Raw genomic sequence first — 16,304 nt, 5'->3', positions numbered from 1 at the left:
GTGACTGAAGAGGCGCTTCGCAGATCCCCTCTCCCAACACATGAAATTATGATGATGAAATTCCCCCCCCCCTCGTCGAGAAGAGATAACATCAACACCATCCAAAGCGAAAACTTAGAGCAATTGTATTCGTTGGAATGACCATGATAAGAATAAGGAAAGATTTGATTGCGACTCAGCTAACTAGCGCAGTCTTCTGATTGCGCACACGTACCTTGGTTGATTAGTCCATGACACACTACTATTATATCATGGCGGCAAACCACAACCAAATTTAGCAGAGGGCCGACGATATTAATTAGTCAGTTGGGCGAGAAAAAAAATAGCCAAGATACCCCTGACCCAGAGAGCAGAGAGAAAATCTCCATCTCTCCCCCCCTGGAAATAAGAATATCCGGAGGCTGCGACAAGGCTGCGTGCCCCTTTCCACGAAGCTCTCGTCTCTCCCTCCCCCTCTTTCCATCATTCAGATAAGGACAAACAAAGAATGCTCACCGAGGGCGATTCTACTTATTCTTACGATGGAAAATAAATGATTTTTAAGCGTCAGCGGCTACGATGCACACGGATTTGGTTTCTGCATACTATAGGTAAACAAGCAAGGGCACTATCGGGAGGTCCTCACTGCTACTTCTACTTCCAGCTCACTAAGCCAGTTATTCAACTCCAAGAATTCAAGTTAAAACCTAGGCAAACCAAGCGCCTCCCTCCTTCCGGTCGAAGCAGGGTCTAAATACGGCTTCTCGCCGACGCCGGAGGCGCGCACACCTACTCTGATTCCGTCCACGAGGTGCGTGTCGGGCTATGTCAAGCAGTCACGTTAGTTCGAATATTCTAAAGCCACAGGGACGGAGAAAAGAGGAAGAGGTGGAAAGCCTCACCGTAGCAGCATGCAAAGTACAAGCATTGCTCCATATCGCACACGCCTGCTTCGTCCAGTGCATGCGGGCAATGCAATCGTGATTCCGCGTGATGAGTCTCATGACATAGTCGCGGATCATCTGGTCCTCATACCCGTAGACGTCGTCGATGCGCGACACGTGGAGGCCCACGCCCGCGAACAGCGATTTCCAGCCGGTGACCGGGTGCGTGCGGACTACTGGGTGGTGCGGTGCGAATTTATCCCCGGAGTTCAAGGGCGATCCGCGCGGGGAGACGAGTTCATAGCCGCCTGCTTCGACGGCGGAGCGGAAAACGGGTTGCGCGCATTCGGCGGTGAGGGATTCCATAAAGCGTTTCATGGGAGCGGACATGCGGTCGTAGCTGTTCGAGTTAGTGGGTTGGTTGCATGATGGCATTAAAGGGGGAAACAAGGTCTGGGCCAACTTACATTTCGTAGCCTGAGACCCAGAGCGTGTCGCCCCCCGCTGGCGGCGTATCTTGCATTCGAAGGAAACTGAAATCGGCGGGGCATTCTTCGAAGAGAGCTGTTTGAAGGAAGAAAATATCAGACTTGCTGTCTTGGACCACGCGCGGGTGAGTTCTCCAGGGAGGGAGTCATACCATCTGAGTGCCATTCTCTGCCGAGATCTCTGGGCTCGGAGCTCGCGTCTGGACGGTTCTTCATCGTCTTGTATAACTTCTTCATCGCTTCTGAGTTGATAACATAGCTTTGAGGCGATGATTGACAGTTAGTTTCATGGATTGCTTCGTTGGGCATTAATGTTGCCCCTCCCGATTTCCCCCTTGTAAACTCACATGTTTTTATCCGTCGTCCCATCCGCCATGGGGATGTTATCCGGGGCATTGAACAGCGGGTGAATAGCCAGGGTATGATCTTTAGGTCGAGTGGTCAAGCTACCCAACAATTCGGTGATCTTCTTCTGGTCATCGATGGTCAGATCATCCTGGGGCGCTCTGAAGAACACGACGCCACGTTCACAGATGGTGATGGCGAGATCCCGGATTTGGTCTTCGAAATTCGGTGCATTTAGCATATCCTTTAGCTTGGCCGTGGGATATTCTCGCCCAATAATTGGTGAACAATCGACATAGTCGAGGTGGTCGATTGATCCCGAGTTCTTGAGAGGCTGACTTCGCAGCTTGATTGCTGATACTGATCCCATATTGACGCTGATTCAATGATTTTGCTGTGAATAGATAGACGATGTTATTATGTGCCCAACACTGTTCAGGCGAACTCGTTTGCTTTCTCGCTTTTGTTATCTTTCGAGATAGATATGGCTCCTGGGTTTCACCTTGAGGTATTTTCTCTTAGGATGTATCTCGGCATGTGAATATCGCAGCAAAGGACAAGTCAGCACACTCGCGACGTGGGGCTACATCGACATTCTATGTATTGAACCACAATTGCGGAGTGCTGCTCCCGCTCGTGATGGTGGGGAAGACCGCTGGTTAACACAATACCTGTGGGTGGGCCTCTATGCAGCCTGGGGTGCGGTTTCCCCATGGAGCATGCCTGCAGGGATTGCCGCTCTCTGTGCAAGACTGAAAAATAGAGTGAAACGATCGGCCAAGTCACCATAGAGGAGAGAACACAAAGGTGGCACGCTTCCGGAAGACTGGCCATGAGTCAAAAGAACATGCACGGGCAATGCCCACGCATTTGGGGCAGTCCAATTTTCAGGCTACTTACCGGGACCACTAGCAAGACGATGAACAGTGCCCGGAAACCAGGCGATATCATCCACAGGGTATGGTCAGCAGGACTCTGACCGGCAAGATACTGCCGGGTAGACGAATCAGAACAGTGGGACTAACTGCCGGGCAGCAGTTGACGTCGATGCACACTGCCTTGGCGGCTTGCGGCGCAGACAAGCGTTGATCCTCGTATGGAAAAGGTATGAAGCTCATGTCCAAGCCCGCGCCACTAAATCTTGCACCAGCGACCAATCCATTGAGAAGTTGGAGAAATAGGAGAAAAGGGAAATACCAAGCCACTATGGTTGGAGAAAACGAGACAATGGGTTCAGTTATGGAGCTGGGCGGAATGCAAAGTCCAAGTCCGTTCACCCTGCTAGCGCCTCAGCCTTGCCGTTTAAATGAGGTCCCCTGCAATGAAGAGTATGAAAATGTGGATTTCGGTTATGTGCCGACTGACTGAGTTCTCGCAATCAGAGACGGGGAATCCAATAGCTTATGGATGTGGGACCTGACGATCGTTCGGACCTCCCAGCAGACTAAGCATACCTGAGGACTAGGAAATGTCCCATCAGGGAGGCGGGAAATGGATTCCAATCTGTTAACCGAATACTTGCCTCGGTCAGAGAAAGGGTATGTACGAATAAGCATCAAGGTGCTATTGACGAAGCGCAAAGCGTAGTGATCCCACTCGTCCCCTCATGCAGTAGCTGGGCGCGCAAGGATAGGGAAAAATCCACTCTCTATGAGTAACAAGTATGACTGACGTTATATTGTTATTGCCGTCTATGTCGCAAAGAGGGAGCTGGGGGAAGAGTGGGAGAGAACGGGTAACTCCAGATATAGTAAGAGGACGTGACAGATAGCAGTCGGCATTGTGTGATCCCTAATTGCTCTTTGTCATTGACTCTCCCTCTCCGGGAGCACCAAGTGGAATGGGATATGTGATATGTAACATGTACCCTGGCACCTCATCTCGCTGAACTGTAGCGTATACCAAGCCATAGATCAATGCCATCCTGGAAATCACGCCTGACTCTTGTTATTCGCAGCTTCCTGATCCCGGTCCCTCAGTTCCTCCACGTGCGCCGCGGCACCTGCTTCCTTTCGCATACTAAGATCCTTGCCCATCGCCTCAGCCGCATAACCCTCAACACCGACACAGACATAGTTCTTGAACGCCCTGGCCGGAAGTTTCGCCTCGAACATCTCATGGATCTCCTCGAGCGTTCGGTCCCGCGTCTCAGGTAGGAAAAACCAGGTGAACACGGCCACAATCATGTTTGATCCGAACCAAATGTAGCCGTATTGCGGTCCCCAGGCGAGTTTGGCCGGGTTGATGAAATATGGGGCTGTGAAGGTTCCCAGCCAGTTGCCGAGGAAATTCAGTGCGGTGGCGAAGCCGAATGTGAATGCTCGCATTTGGTTGTTCACGTATTCGCCGCCAAGGAGCCAGGCGTAAGGTGCTGTGCGAATGCATGTCAGTGGGCTGTTCTCCAGGATTTGCTAAGCCAGGGGGCGGAATCAAGACACATACCGTAAGCGACGTAAAAAAAGGTGAATAGTGCAATGAATCCGACGACCACTCGCCCGGTATTCTCGGATCCAGGGTCCTTCGTCCACGCGATCGCAGGGACGAGTTGGCATATTCCGCATGCAACGACTCCCACAAGCATGACTGTTCGTCTATCAATAAGGCGGACGAAGAAGAAACTAAAGATAACCCCCAGCAAACCTGTGCAGGTGACAAGGACAGAGTACTCGAATGGCTTCTTGACCCCGGCGATCTGTAGGAAATATGTGGTGTAGATATTGATCCAGCTCGATCTGTTAATCAATGAGAATCAGCTTTTTGGGTGGAAACATGAATGATTTTCAAGTGTCACATACCCGTTCGCCGCATGAAAGCAGACCACAGCAATAGACAGTAGAGTGCGACGAAGATTCGTTCCACGCCACATCTCCAAAAACAGATACTTCTTGTTCTGCTCCAATTGCTCACGCGTAGATTGGCGAATTTCGTTGAACTCGGCTTGAAACTCGAGCTCATCGATGTTGGAATTCCGGAGTTTGCGGAGGGATGCCTCGGCTGCATGTTCCTTGCGCTGGACCATGAGCCATCTTGGAGATTCCGGGGCAAAGAAAAACATCAAGACGGCTTGCAGAGTCGGGGCGACGAAGAATATCGCCAGAGGGACTTGATACGCACGTCTGCCGTCAAAATCGTGGGTGCCGTAGTCGACCGCAGCCCCAACGATGGATCCGATTGAAAGCATACTTTGATAGACTGCGAAGACGATGCCTCGTAGATGGGCTGGCGCTGCTTCGTGGACGTAGAGTTGGGCGAAGGTCAGGAACCAGCCGACGGAAATGCCTGTTATCCAGCTATTAGTGAGAAGCAAAGCAAGTGTGGCGGATCAGCCACCAACCTAGAATGAGGCGAGAGATGTAGAGCGCAGCTTTGCTGGTGGTTCCAAGTTGGATGGCTGTAGCAATATAGTTGAGCACCGCAGCAGCCCACAGACCATGTCTTCTACCGAACTTTGCACTGAAAGGGCCAACCATCAAAGAGGAAATGAAGGTCCCGATGGTCATGAGCGAAGAAATCAGTTGTTGTACAGTCGGCTGCACAGATATCATCATATTAGTCAAATGGTCTTGGTTTTCCTCGCCCAGAAGGGACAGGTGGGAAGACTAACATCGATGTTCCATCTACCCAGAGGTTCTGAGTAATAACCAAAGACTTCGAGGAAACCAGGCATGCTAACCAATGACGATTAGCTTTGAGAGGCCGGGGAAAGGTATGTTCAGAATAACTCACGACAAGAAGCCTCCCACCAATGCATAGTCAAGCCCTGGAATAGACGGGTCAGCCAATTCACCCAGCACGCAATCACTTTTCCCTTACCATATTGAAAAGTCGACAGTGTCGCAATTATGCAGATCATAACACATTTTTTGTGGCTACGCACGTCGAGCTTCAGCGGATTGGCAGAGATAGGTGCGGACACCATGATGGGCGGCTCTCAGATCTCTATGATGAGAACGATATCCTAGAGTTGATCCAGCCCAAAAAATTGAGGAGTTGAGGGGAGTACGACTTTCAAAGAAGTCAAAGAAGATATTTCCACAGACGGCACGGTGAAAAACCACAGACAGCATTCTCATCTTGAAAAAGGGCCAGCAAACCACCAAGTATTAAATGGATAACCGATCATAGCCTACATGGGACTAGTTAGTTGATAGCCATGAACGTGAACAGGCATCCCTGTCAACATGGAGTTGGGGTAAAAAGACAGGGGTCAAAAGGCGGAGAAGAAGCTGGGACTTGTTGACAAGGTCAACAATTTGAACCCACCAACACTAGCATCAGATACTAGCCACGTTCCGGCGACTCACCGGATGAGTCGGTTGGCGAAGGCTGCTTGCTGCAATAATGCAATGGCTGGCGAAAAAGGTGCTGGATCAGGATGCAATTTCGAGAACTGCCGAAATAGGTGGCACTGGGTCGAAAGAAATCCCACTCCCAAGACTTGACTATCAGTCCTTTGACTCGAGACGCATTTGTCAATACCGAACATCTCATCAGTCATCACATTCATCGTTCTAAAGTTGAATCCTGCCGTTGTTGCTCGCCTGAAAGAATATCGGCTGCTCAAGAGACAGGAAAAAGGGGACTGCTGCTGTCTGCCATGCAATGTTGAATATCTATTTGAATCTTAATATAAATGTCAAAAGAGGGGTTTTGTCCTCAATAAAATTCATTTCGCGCAGGCCGTCAGAACATATAACTCGTCAAGGGATAAAATAATAGATGTACATGTATGTATCTTAACGTGTGATGTCACAGACTGAAATATGTGTAGCAAGAATTGCGGTCATTAATGTGGCAAAGAAGTCCCCGCGAGCTTGCTGTTCAAATGGGCCAGTTGCCTTGTTCAAAACCGAAATTCATCGCAAGAAATTCATCACCAAAACCAAAGGCCATGAGTTCATCCGATGTGAAATCCATAGGCCCTAGTTCAGGCATAGGATAGCCCATCATTCCGGGATGTTGCATAGACATCTCTGTGACACCAGGTAACATTTGACCCATAGGTTGCTGTGCCATCCATTGCTGAGGTTGCTGATGTGGTTGTGCCATGACAGTTGGAGGTGGTCCAGGTCCCATGGCAGCCTCGGAAAGCATGTGAAGGCCACTTCTCGGTTGCTGGTGAGATGGAGCACTTTGATCAATTGATCCGCGGGGTTGTGTATTATTCCAGGCCATGTTCGATGGGTCTTGTTGGAGGGGGCCACTTTTGTAAATTTGTTGAGCATTCGATCTTCCCATTGGTGTTCTCTGCCTTGAGATTGGGTTGCTATCACCGTTATAGGGTTCAGTACGTTTCATGTGCCAGCTCTTCAACATATTGAAGATCAAGCTAAACTTATGTGCCACCCTGCTCATGCCCCCTTCGCAGGACTTGGTGAGGGTTTCGATGAGCCGATCAAGATAATACTCAACTTTAAGATCTTCTTTTTTGAAGATTGTACCAAACTTGGAGCCTTTGGCAGATACTGCTGTGTACATCTTGATCAAGGCCACTGCGGCGTAGGAATTGCGAACAAAGAAAAGTGTTGGTAGACTTCGCAACATTTTGATGTCCATGGATAAAAATGCATCAAAGGTAGTATGTGCAGAATGGATGCACGTGGTCAAAGCCTCAATATGAGCGGGAGTGACATTGTCAGGATCGGGCGGACCTTCGATCGGGGTAGCATTGAAGGGCGGTCGGAAATCATCGATATTGTGGTTATGGTGCATGGCGATCTCGTGCATATACAAGTTGATGATCCCTTCAGTATGTTGGATGATGGGTTTCCTGAGAAGTTCTGGTGCTCCAGCATCGTGCCACTCCCGCAGTTGTCGTTCGAAGGCTTTCAAATGATATTGAGTTTTTGGGTCGGTCAACGAGAGTGGAGAAGCTGGGTCGTCCATTGAAAACTCAAGACCAATGTCTTCAGCAATATGTTGTGCACGGACAAGGTGGCATAGCCACCTGTCTGATGGTACAGCGTCTTTAGCCGTATTCAAGATTTCAATGCACTCGTCGGCGTAAGGACTCCATCGAATGAGTAGAGGGCGACGTAGAGACATGGAGGAACTAATCAAGTCAGCATCATGCAAGAAATCAGTCAAGTCTTTTGGCCCTACTTACTTGGAGCACATGTAGTAGGTTCCCAACCAGCATCGGCGGGTCTCAGCACTGTTAGGATCAGATAAGGGTCGTTTATTATCATGATAGGGTCTCCAGATGCCTCCGCCACCTCGTCTAGCTCGCTTGCCCATGCCAATATCCATAGCCATGACGGCCGCAACATGAATGAGTTGGTTGAAGTTCAATTCTTCGTATTTGTCCGGTGGCTGATAGAAACAAGTCATGACCTGCATGGCCTGGACCATCTCCAGGGACTTCTCACCACGATACATGACTCGATCAGCCATGACCTTGGTTACCTCATTGATCAGTCTTGGTTGTAGCTCTGGCCTGATAGTGCCAGAGGCAACGGCCACTACAGCGGCAAAAAGCATTGGCTTCATCTTGCGGATATCATCAGCAGTGGTACCGTTAGGGAAGACCACCAAGGGTAGATGATCACACATTTCTGCCTTGTATCGGTCAAAACACTTCCGAGCAGTGTTCAGATCAACCAAGCCACTGTCGACAGCATCGTAAGTAGACCAATCCTCCGGATCCGATTTTACCTTGACTGGTTCGGCATATGGTTGAAATTGAGGAGCTGCAGCGACGGGTTTATATGCAGGAGCTGAGGCTTTGTGTAGCTCGCCTCCAAAATAATCATACTCGTTCGTGATCTTTCTTTTGACGCCCTGACTGATAGACTGAGGAGACTGGTGGGTAACAGGTGGTGGTGGATGCCAGGGGTCAGGATAGGTTGTAGCTGGGCGTGGGACAGGTGTTTGTTGTGGATGGGAGATGTTTGGGTCGACCGCAGGGTCCGGTTCGTTTCCACCACGAGCTGCTAAGGTGGCAGTGAGGGCGTCGATCTTTTTCTCGAGCTCAGCGACCCTGCTATCGGTCTTTTTTTGTCTCTTTCTGCTTGGAGCAGTCACGATACACTGCCTGTTTGCTTTGGCGCATCGCTTGCAGGAGCCGGTGGGATGATTGTCATCGGGCTCACACTTGACCTTCAGCTGTCGACAAGCCTCACAAGCGCGAGGTCTTTTGAGATCATTAGGGTCATTGGGGTTGGCGGAGGGACTCTGGTCGTCGGGACTGTCTTGAGTCTGTGGATGGCTGGAGTAATAGTTGGGGGTTGCAATAGATTGGTAGGAATTATTGGGACTGGGTTGCATTGGTGAGTAAGCAGTGGTGGTCGCACCATTTTGAAAGGAGTCGCGTGGTTTGGGCGGCGAGCCTCTGAGCAGAGGATCGATGTTCATTATTGGCACCGAATTATGGCGACTGGCGAGGCTGCGCAGCGGGTGGCAGTTTGGTAGTGGGTTCTGATGTCGCGGTCGTCGGTGGTTTCGTCGCCGTCTGCCTGGACCGGATTGCCGATGAATAGGGAGTATGGATCTTCAAGTCTGGGGAACCCCGGTACGGGTACGAGTATCAGACATGTCCCAGAACGCGTCGACGGCCACAGAGTAGGTTTTGCGCAGGAAGAGCTTTGGTATTTTCCATGTCTGACTGATCAGCTTGGGAGTGAATTGGAAATAGACGTGGATAGTGGACGTGGAAGTGTAATAATTCGAAGGATGACGGATGGTGCAGCCAACCCCAAAATAACACAGTCACGTGATGATGGAACAAGACACGTGATACTCCACGGCTGTCACCACGTGATCGAGCTTCAAGGGTAGCTGCGGTGCTGCCTAGATGGTGCCTGGGTTTCGTGGCTGCCAGTGCCCCCCTCGGCCTCAAACAGCCACCCCGCGCACGCGTCAATGGGGGTAGAAAAAAGGCCCGAGTCAATCGCGCAGTCTGCGCTCTACAGAGATTTGACACAGTGAAGGTTTCTTCTTACCTTTGCGACTTTTTCAAAAACTATCGTCCCTAAATCAGAAAGATGAGTTCGGCCGCCACACAAGAAACCTTGTCCAAACTAGCAGAACCGCCCAGCGCAGACACAGTTACACTCCTCCTAAAATGTCATAAGTCGACTACATTACTGTCTGTCCTTCCAACAACGCCTTTCGCAGAGATCAAAGGACTCCTTCTAGCAGCCCTTCAGACACGAGGCATCACTACTCTACCCAACTCTATGTCGCCACTTCCTGAAAACGGCGATGATCTGGAATTTGGAGTGCTGGTGGACCAGAAAGATGCGAGTAAAGGATGGGTTCCGCTGGAGATCAAAGAACAGGAGGTGGCAGGATCCAAAGGAGGCAAAAAGAAGGCGGGAGGCACGAACAACGTTATGAATGCAAACCCCGTTGGAGCAGGTCTGAGTGATGGATCGTGGATTGCATACCGACTCAAAGTGTCGTCTAAGGACAATCAGACCGAGGAGGTGTTGGAAGAGGGAACCCCAGAGATTGACATCCCAGCAGATATCGGTTGGGATGTTGTGCTACCAACATTTGAGGATGAGGAGGGGAATGAGTGAAGACGAGGCTGAAGATACATAAAACGACCAGCTATGGAAAGGATGAATAACGATAGGCTGCGATGGAGGTAGGGGGGACGGGTTACCTGGCAGCCCTGGGTACCTGGCGCACAGCCTTGCGAGTACTCTATTACTTGTACGCAGTACAGTAACTTCGTGAGGGGAAAAGCCCAGGCCGTCTAGCCCCCACACCAGCAATAAGCAGCAACTGAACTGCGTTAAGGGGGAGTGGCGCCCGGGTGCTAAATATGGCATCACCTAGAGGGAGTTGACACTCAGTTGAGTACCCGCATGGAGCACGGGTACGGAGTTACTCGTATCTCATACAGTAGCTTGATGTTAGGAGCTAGCTTTAACTAGCTCGCTTGACTCGCGGCTCCCGAGAGCTCTAACTGCGAGCGCGAATCCTCGGTAACTGCCCCTAAGAAGTTTTGGGTAGGGCTGGCATCCATCATACCTGTAAGTTGATGCCTGCAGCTGTTTCTTGTGGCGAGCTTTAGTTCAAGCAGCTAAGAGGCAATCAGTTAATCCATTCGGTCAGATTCATAAGGTGCATAGCTGAACAGCCGCTATTTAGTCAGGCCTTCTTTGATCCTCATTCCTTCGCTGGAGAATCAGCGACTCAGCAGTGAGCAGGCCCTAACTGTCTCATTTCATCCCTAGCAGCCCCCATAATTATCACCCACTGGCAGTGTAATATTGTTATGATTGTTATTATTGACTTGGTTAAGTTGTTCTAGTTACATACAGTACTGCCGATTACTCCGTACCGAGCACGCAGTGTTCCTGTTTATTTCTCCCACATACTGCATTGCTTTTCTATTTCGTGGCGATTGTGGAATTGGTACCTCGTGCCTCGTCTTAGTCCATAACAAAAAACAACAATAATAATAGTAATAATTGTGCTCCGTGCTCTGTATCTACCCTTTTACATCTGATCCACGTCCACGCCGGCCCTCGCTCTTCCCGTTCTCCCCTCCATTCTCCATTCCCCATCTCTATTCCGTCATTCTCATCCTCATCCACATCCGCATCCGCATCCTTATCCTCACCCTCATGCTCCGTGGCTTGAATATCTCCCCAGCTTGGCCTTGGTACTCCTACCAAGTACCAATAACACCCACCTTAGCTGGACTAAGGACTAAATAATTACTAGTCTTGTATCAGCCGCATCGCCCGAGCTGATCGGACCTGATCTCACCCAAAAACTGGTCCCTTTTCCGCCCGTTCTTCTGCTCCCCTCGAGTTTCTCCCTCCTTACTGCACGGCCGCTCTGCTGCACCGCTGAGCCTGCCCTGCTCTTCCCGCCCCCAGTCCGAGACGGAAACCGTAGCAGCTGCCAGCTCCCCTTCCACTTCCACTTACCACTCAATGAGGCTGTTCAAGTCCAACAAGTCGCAGGCCTCCATAGAAGATCGTTTGACGGGTTCACGCGACGGAAGCCCTACCGATTCCGCCTACAATCAACACGGGCAGCAGCAGCATCAGCAGCATCAGCACCACCACCACCAGCCTCACGCCAGCGTCTACGGTGGAGCCCAGTTTGATCACACCCAGTCTGACCGCTTTCAGCGCCAACAACCGCAACAGCAACAACAGCAGCAGCAGTTGCATCCTTCCCCTCCTTCAGATCCCCCGTATCAACCTGGTCCTCAAGATCTTCAATCTCTCCCTCACCCTCACCCCTCCCAGCATCTGGGTCGCAGTCAGAGCGGTCGCTCCCCCTCCGCCGGTGACTTGTATGGCGCACAACGGCCTGGAGTGAATATCGTTCCCCAACCTTCACAACAGCAGGTCATTCCAGAAGGCCCTGCTCCCATCCCCGGTCAGACTACCTTTGGCCAGTCCAAAAACGTTCGTGTCATCGAAGAGAAGGCACACAAAAAATCCAAGAGAAGCTTCATCACCAGTCTGATCAAGGACAAATCCAAGGACGAGGACCGAGACCGTGAAAAGGACAAGGAGAACTCCCCAATTGAACCACCACGCAAGGGCATTGGACGATCCAGTTCGGTCCATCTATTGAGAAAAACAAACCCTGATCACACCCGCGATTCCTACTCTCAGCAGAACTCCCCTCAGCAATACAGCAACCGACACTCAGTCTTCTACCAATCTCCCGACTCTTCATACCCGCCCCAGTCTGAGGATCTCTCTTACGACCAGTATCAACAACAACGCGGGCCATCCCATCCTCATACTTCTGGCCAGTACGACTCTCCTCAGAGCCAAAACACCCAACAATCCGTTGATTACGTAGAGGACGCCCCTGCTTTCAGTCCTCAGCAAGAACAATATCAGGCATACCACGCCTCTCACTCCGCAAACAACTCGGAACAATATCTTCCCTACCAAAGCCAGCCTGCTACAGGTAACGAGGTGGGATCGGGTCTATACTCACACCTTCGTCCTCCCTCGCAAGCTTCTCTCGGCCCTCCCTCCCCCATCATCAGCCCCCCGCAAGTCGACTCACGCCCCTCTACCGGGGCTACCAATACAAATCGGTTCTCTGCTCAATCGACCACTCAGCAATCGACCCAACAGCAAGCCATGGGTCGAGATCGCGATCGGGATCAAGGCAATGGAAGTCTAAGACAGCAACTTTCCCAGCGTGACCCTCGCACCGATGAACTGGCTCAGTATCAAGGTCAAAGTCAACAAGATCCACGAGTAAGAATGTCACAGCAGGTTTCCGAACAAGGTCGGAGCACTCCACCTCCTCGAAGTCGAGAAGATATCGGTCAATTGGACTACCACCAATTGCTACAGCGCCACGAAGAGCTTCAGGCAAAGTACTCGAAAGTTAAACGCTACTACTTTGAGCGCGAGGCTCAAGTGACCCAACTGCAGAACACCGTCGCCAACCAGAGACTGTCCATGTCCAAGACATCCCTAGATGATGCCCAGTACACAGCGCGCTTCGAAAGGCTGAGCAATGCCATCAACAATCTTGCTTTCAACATCCGCAAGAACTGGCGTGCAGTGCCTCCATGGCTCCGTCACGTCTGTAACCAAGATGCTCACTCCGTTGGTACCAAGGAGATGACCGCGGTCGGCCGAGCATGTATCACACGTTGGTTGTTCGAAAGCATTTTCGAACGGACGTTCCATCCTGGTATCGATCCCGGCTTGTCTGCCCAGTTGAAGAACGTTGAACGCAACCTCCGCCGTTCAGGACAAGCCGGTCTCCTCCTGACCGATGAACAACGTGATGACCTCACCACCAAGATCACCACCTGGAGGCTCACCACGATCGAAGGTCTCGGGGATGTCCTCACCTCTGCGCAAGCCGAGCAATACACCGAGAATCTCAACAAGATGTTTACGCACCAGTTGACCGAGTCTCTCAAGGCAAATCTCACCGACCCTCCACCGCCAGGTCTCTCCGAAGGTGTGGGCATGATTGTTGGCCAAGCAGTAGGGATCGCCGCCAACATCCCCTTGGAATCTCGTGATATCTGCATCGAATATTTCATGCCTGGCACACCTGTGAACGAGACGTACATGAAAATCGAGCCTCAAATGACGCCCTTGACCAACCCTGGCCCTGATGAACGCCTGCTCGCCATGCAAGCCCAGCAAGCCATGCAAGACGCCCAGGATGCCGAAAGCACAGCCAGCACCGACGACGGACCTCGTGACCGCGATGTTGAGGCCGAAATTCGCGAGGCCGCGGGCAAAGCCGCAAGCCAGTCCACACAACCCCCCATTGGAGGCCCCGCTGGAGGTCCAGGCGGCTCTCAGGGTGATCGACGCAACGACTCTGCAAGCTCTCAAGCCACCGTCAAAGGCTCCTCTGGTGACAGCAAATCCAAGAAATCCTCCTTCCTCGGCGGATTCGTGTCGAAGAAACCTCCCTCGGGTTCGCGCAACCCTGCATCCGGGCAAGACCGCGGCGAGACAGGCAGCAACGCCTCAGGCGACCGCGACCTCGACCAACAGCCACATCGTGGCGGTGTCAGAGAGAGCATGGCGGTCGACCCGAGCCAGCTCGGTGTGCCCCCACCAGGTGCCAATGAAGGCCGCATCCGCTTCGCAGCGTTCTTGGCCATCGAGGTCAGGGGTAAAGGCCCCGGTGCCAATAACAACAACGCCGATAGGCAGGCTGCCGGTGGCAAAGAGCCTGGCAGCGCCGCCACAGGCTCGAACAAAGAAAGTACAGTCAACGTCCTCTTCAAAGCCCCAGTTTACGAGTATTAATGAAGGTGTGAAAGACAGTAAGGAAGAAGTGAAGGAAGGGAAGAAAGAGGGCGCAGGGTGGAAAGGGAAATTTTCTGGTTCGACCATTGCACTTGTCGATGGCGATGTCGGGAAACAACCCATCGAGCTATAAATCCTTTTTTGGTCGAACAGATCACGCATGAATGTGTGTGATATGATGGTTCCTTTGTTTTTATTTGGTCTTTCCTTTTTGTGTAGAAATGTGTGTCTACGTACGAGCATACATATGTTCTCGAAGAGAGAGGCCTTTTACAGTGTTGTCCAGTGAGCGTATCATTGCTATGGATGACGTTTGTTTGTTGATGTCGATGATGATGACGATGGCGATGCAGGCAAAGGGATTGGGAAGACCGAACTGTTGAGATCTGTTGTGTTGGCAGCGACGGTGGGCGAGAAACGAGAAGCCGATGGATACATGGGTGAATGGGAAGCAGACGGTGTGTGTGCGACCATGATCGGGAGGAATGTGAAGGCCGTGCTATATTTTGCTCATCAAAAGATTCCTTTTTCTCCTATCAGACTTGTCACCACCGACTTCTTTCGTCTTGTCGTATTCTTGATCGCTAAGAGTAAGTACTTCCTCACGTGCGTCTCAAAACCTGGCACTCTGCCGAAGCAGTCTCGAGGTACATACTATGGGTTTCCACGTCAATTCTACGCCACCAGCCTCCGCAGTTGATCCAGCTGTTTCTTCTCAACTTCACCGTCCTGCGAGGGCGCCCTGTCAATGACCAAAATTGGCCAGGGTGTATTTATCCTTGGTCGGGCGCATGATGCCAGCTCCGCAGATTAGTGCACAGAACAGACTCGTCATCTGAATCGTCAGAGTCCGGGTTCCTCGATAATGGATAACTGCTGGCATTCTCGCCTGACGTAGTATCTAACCCAAGTTCTGTTTCCAATGTTTGCGCCCCGTCATCGGATGTTGATGGCAGACCGGCGTGGAGAGTGCAGTATCCAAGCTCTTAGTGACGGCTGCCACGAGTCCACGACTTTCCGACGAAGCTCACGTTCTTCAGAATATGGCGAAAAGTCTACTGTGTACTCGTTTGGTCTGGATCGATGCGCACGATTGATCGAACGACTTACAGCGATGGCCTTCATAACAGATTGACGTCTGTGCAGCAGAACAACGACCAGGTCGGAGACCTTGAGAGGTGATCAGAGTGAACCAGGCTCTCCCCAGAAATCTATATCAACGCCACGAATTTAGCATTATTGGGCACGATTAGAGCAAGGACGACCTACCATTCCATAACAATAGTAGCTGGACGAGAACAACGCTGGCAATTCTTCCAGCCCACGTGATATTGATAGTCCTTCCTCCGACACAAGGTCTTCATTTACATAGTCGGAAGGCTAAATGTTTTGATAACCAGTGTCTGAAGCAGGGCTGATCTGCAGAATGATACGAGGCATCGACTGAATCTGGGCGATACCTTTCACAGTATCGACTCGATGCAGCAGTGGAGAGTCTACATTGGAGAGCTCTGGGTTTTCCGCGAGTGATGGGATAGGAGTCTCTTTGAAGCTTTCGTGAGGGAATGGAAAGTCGAAGGAAATCTGCCACCTGCATCGGGTCAAGCGAGTGGTCGCAGAGGCTATCCGCGAGACCTTCATCATGGCCTGCTCGCGAACGGCTAGAGATGACACTGGCTTCCATGATTTCGTTTCCGGATTCTGATCACCATGCATTTCATGGGCATCCTTTGTAGCGTAGCTTGCGTTTGCTAACGCGGTTTCAATCTCGCTCTCGTCAATGGCAGCTAACCAGCACTTTTCATTCTCACATAGATGGCCAAACAGTCTTACCGTGTAATAAGTTATCCTCCTCACCTGATAATGAACATCTGACCAGGCATATC

At 51.1% G+C, this 16,304-nt stretch overlaps 5 protein-coding genes across 5 annotated transcripts; 2 read left to right on the top strand and 3 right to left on the bottom strand.

Moving 5' to 3' along the window:
* Positions 1–679: 679 nt before the first annotated feature.
* A1O9_06814 (uncharacterized protein) lies at positions 680–2,066 on the bottom strand (the record flags this gene model as incomplete). The annotated part of the gene is made up of 5 exons (XM_013403761.1): positions 680–802; positions 882–1,263; positions 1,331–1,427; positions 1,504–1,610; positions 1,699–2,066. The coding sequence occupies 5 exons, from the start codon at positions 2,064–2,066 to the stop codon at positions 680–682; spliced, it is 1,077 nt and encodes a 358-aa protein (XP_013259215.1).
* Positions 2,067–3,627: 1,561 nt separating this feature from the next.
* On the bottom strand, positions 3,628–5,196 carry A1O9_06813 (uncharacterized protein; the record flags this gene model as incomplete). Its single annotated transcript, XM_013403760.1, has 4 exons — positions 3,628–4,067; positions 4,139–4,428; positions 4,492–4,975; positions 5,031–5,196. 4 exons carry the CDS (start codon positions 5,194–5,196, stop codon positions 3,628–3,630), a joined length of 1,380 nt encoding a protein of 459 aa, XP_013259214.1.
* Positions 5,197–6,517: 1,321 nt separating this feature from the next.
* On the bottom strand, positions 6,518–9,049 carry A1O9_06812 (uncharacterized protein; the record flags this gene model as incomplete). Its single annotated transcript, XM_013403759.1, has 2 exons — positions 6,518–7,748; positions 7,803–9,049. 2 exons carry the CDS (start codon positions 9,047–9,049, stop codon positions 6,518–6,520), a joined length of 2,478 nt encoding a protein of 825 aa, XP_013259213.1.
* Positions 9,050–9,678: 629 nt separating this feature from the next.
* Positions 9,679–10,218, top strand: A1O9_06811 (uncharacterized protein; the record flags this gene model as incomplete). Its single annotated transcript, XM_013403758.1, has 1 exon — positions 9,679–10,218. The coding sequence occupies one exon, from the start codon at positions 9,679–9,681 to the stop codon at positions 10,216–10,218; it is 540 nt and encodes a 179-aa protein (XP_013259212.1).
* Positions 10,219–11,589: 1,371 nt separating this feature from the next.
* On the top strand, positions 11,590–14,418 carry A1O9_06810 (uncharacterized protein; the record flags this gene model as incomplete). The annotated part of the gene is made up of 1 exon (XM_013403757.1): positions 11,590–14,418. The coding sequence occupies one exon, from the start codon at positions 11,590–11,592 to the stop codon at positions 14,416–14,418; it is 2,829 nt and encodes a 942-aa protein (XP_013259211.1).
* Between the last annotated feature and the right edge of the window lie 1,886 nt (positions 14,419–16,304).

The sequence above is a fragment of the Exophiala aquamarina genome (genome assembly GCF_000709125.1).
Source record: "Exophiala aquamarina CBS 119918 chromosome Unknown aczIA-supercont1.5, whole genome shotgun sequence".
NCBI classification, from domain to species: Eukaryota; Fungi; Ascomycota; class Eurotiomycetes; order Chaetothyriales; family Herpotrichiellaceae; genus Exophiala; species Exophiala aquamarina.
The sequence above is the reverse complement of the archived record's forward strand: the minus strand, read 5'-3'. Positions and strand labels throughout refer to the sequence as shown.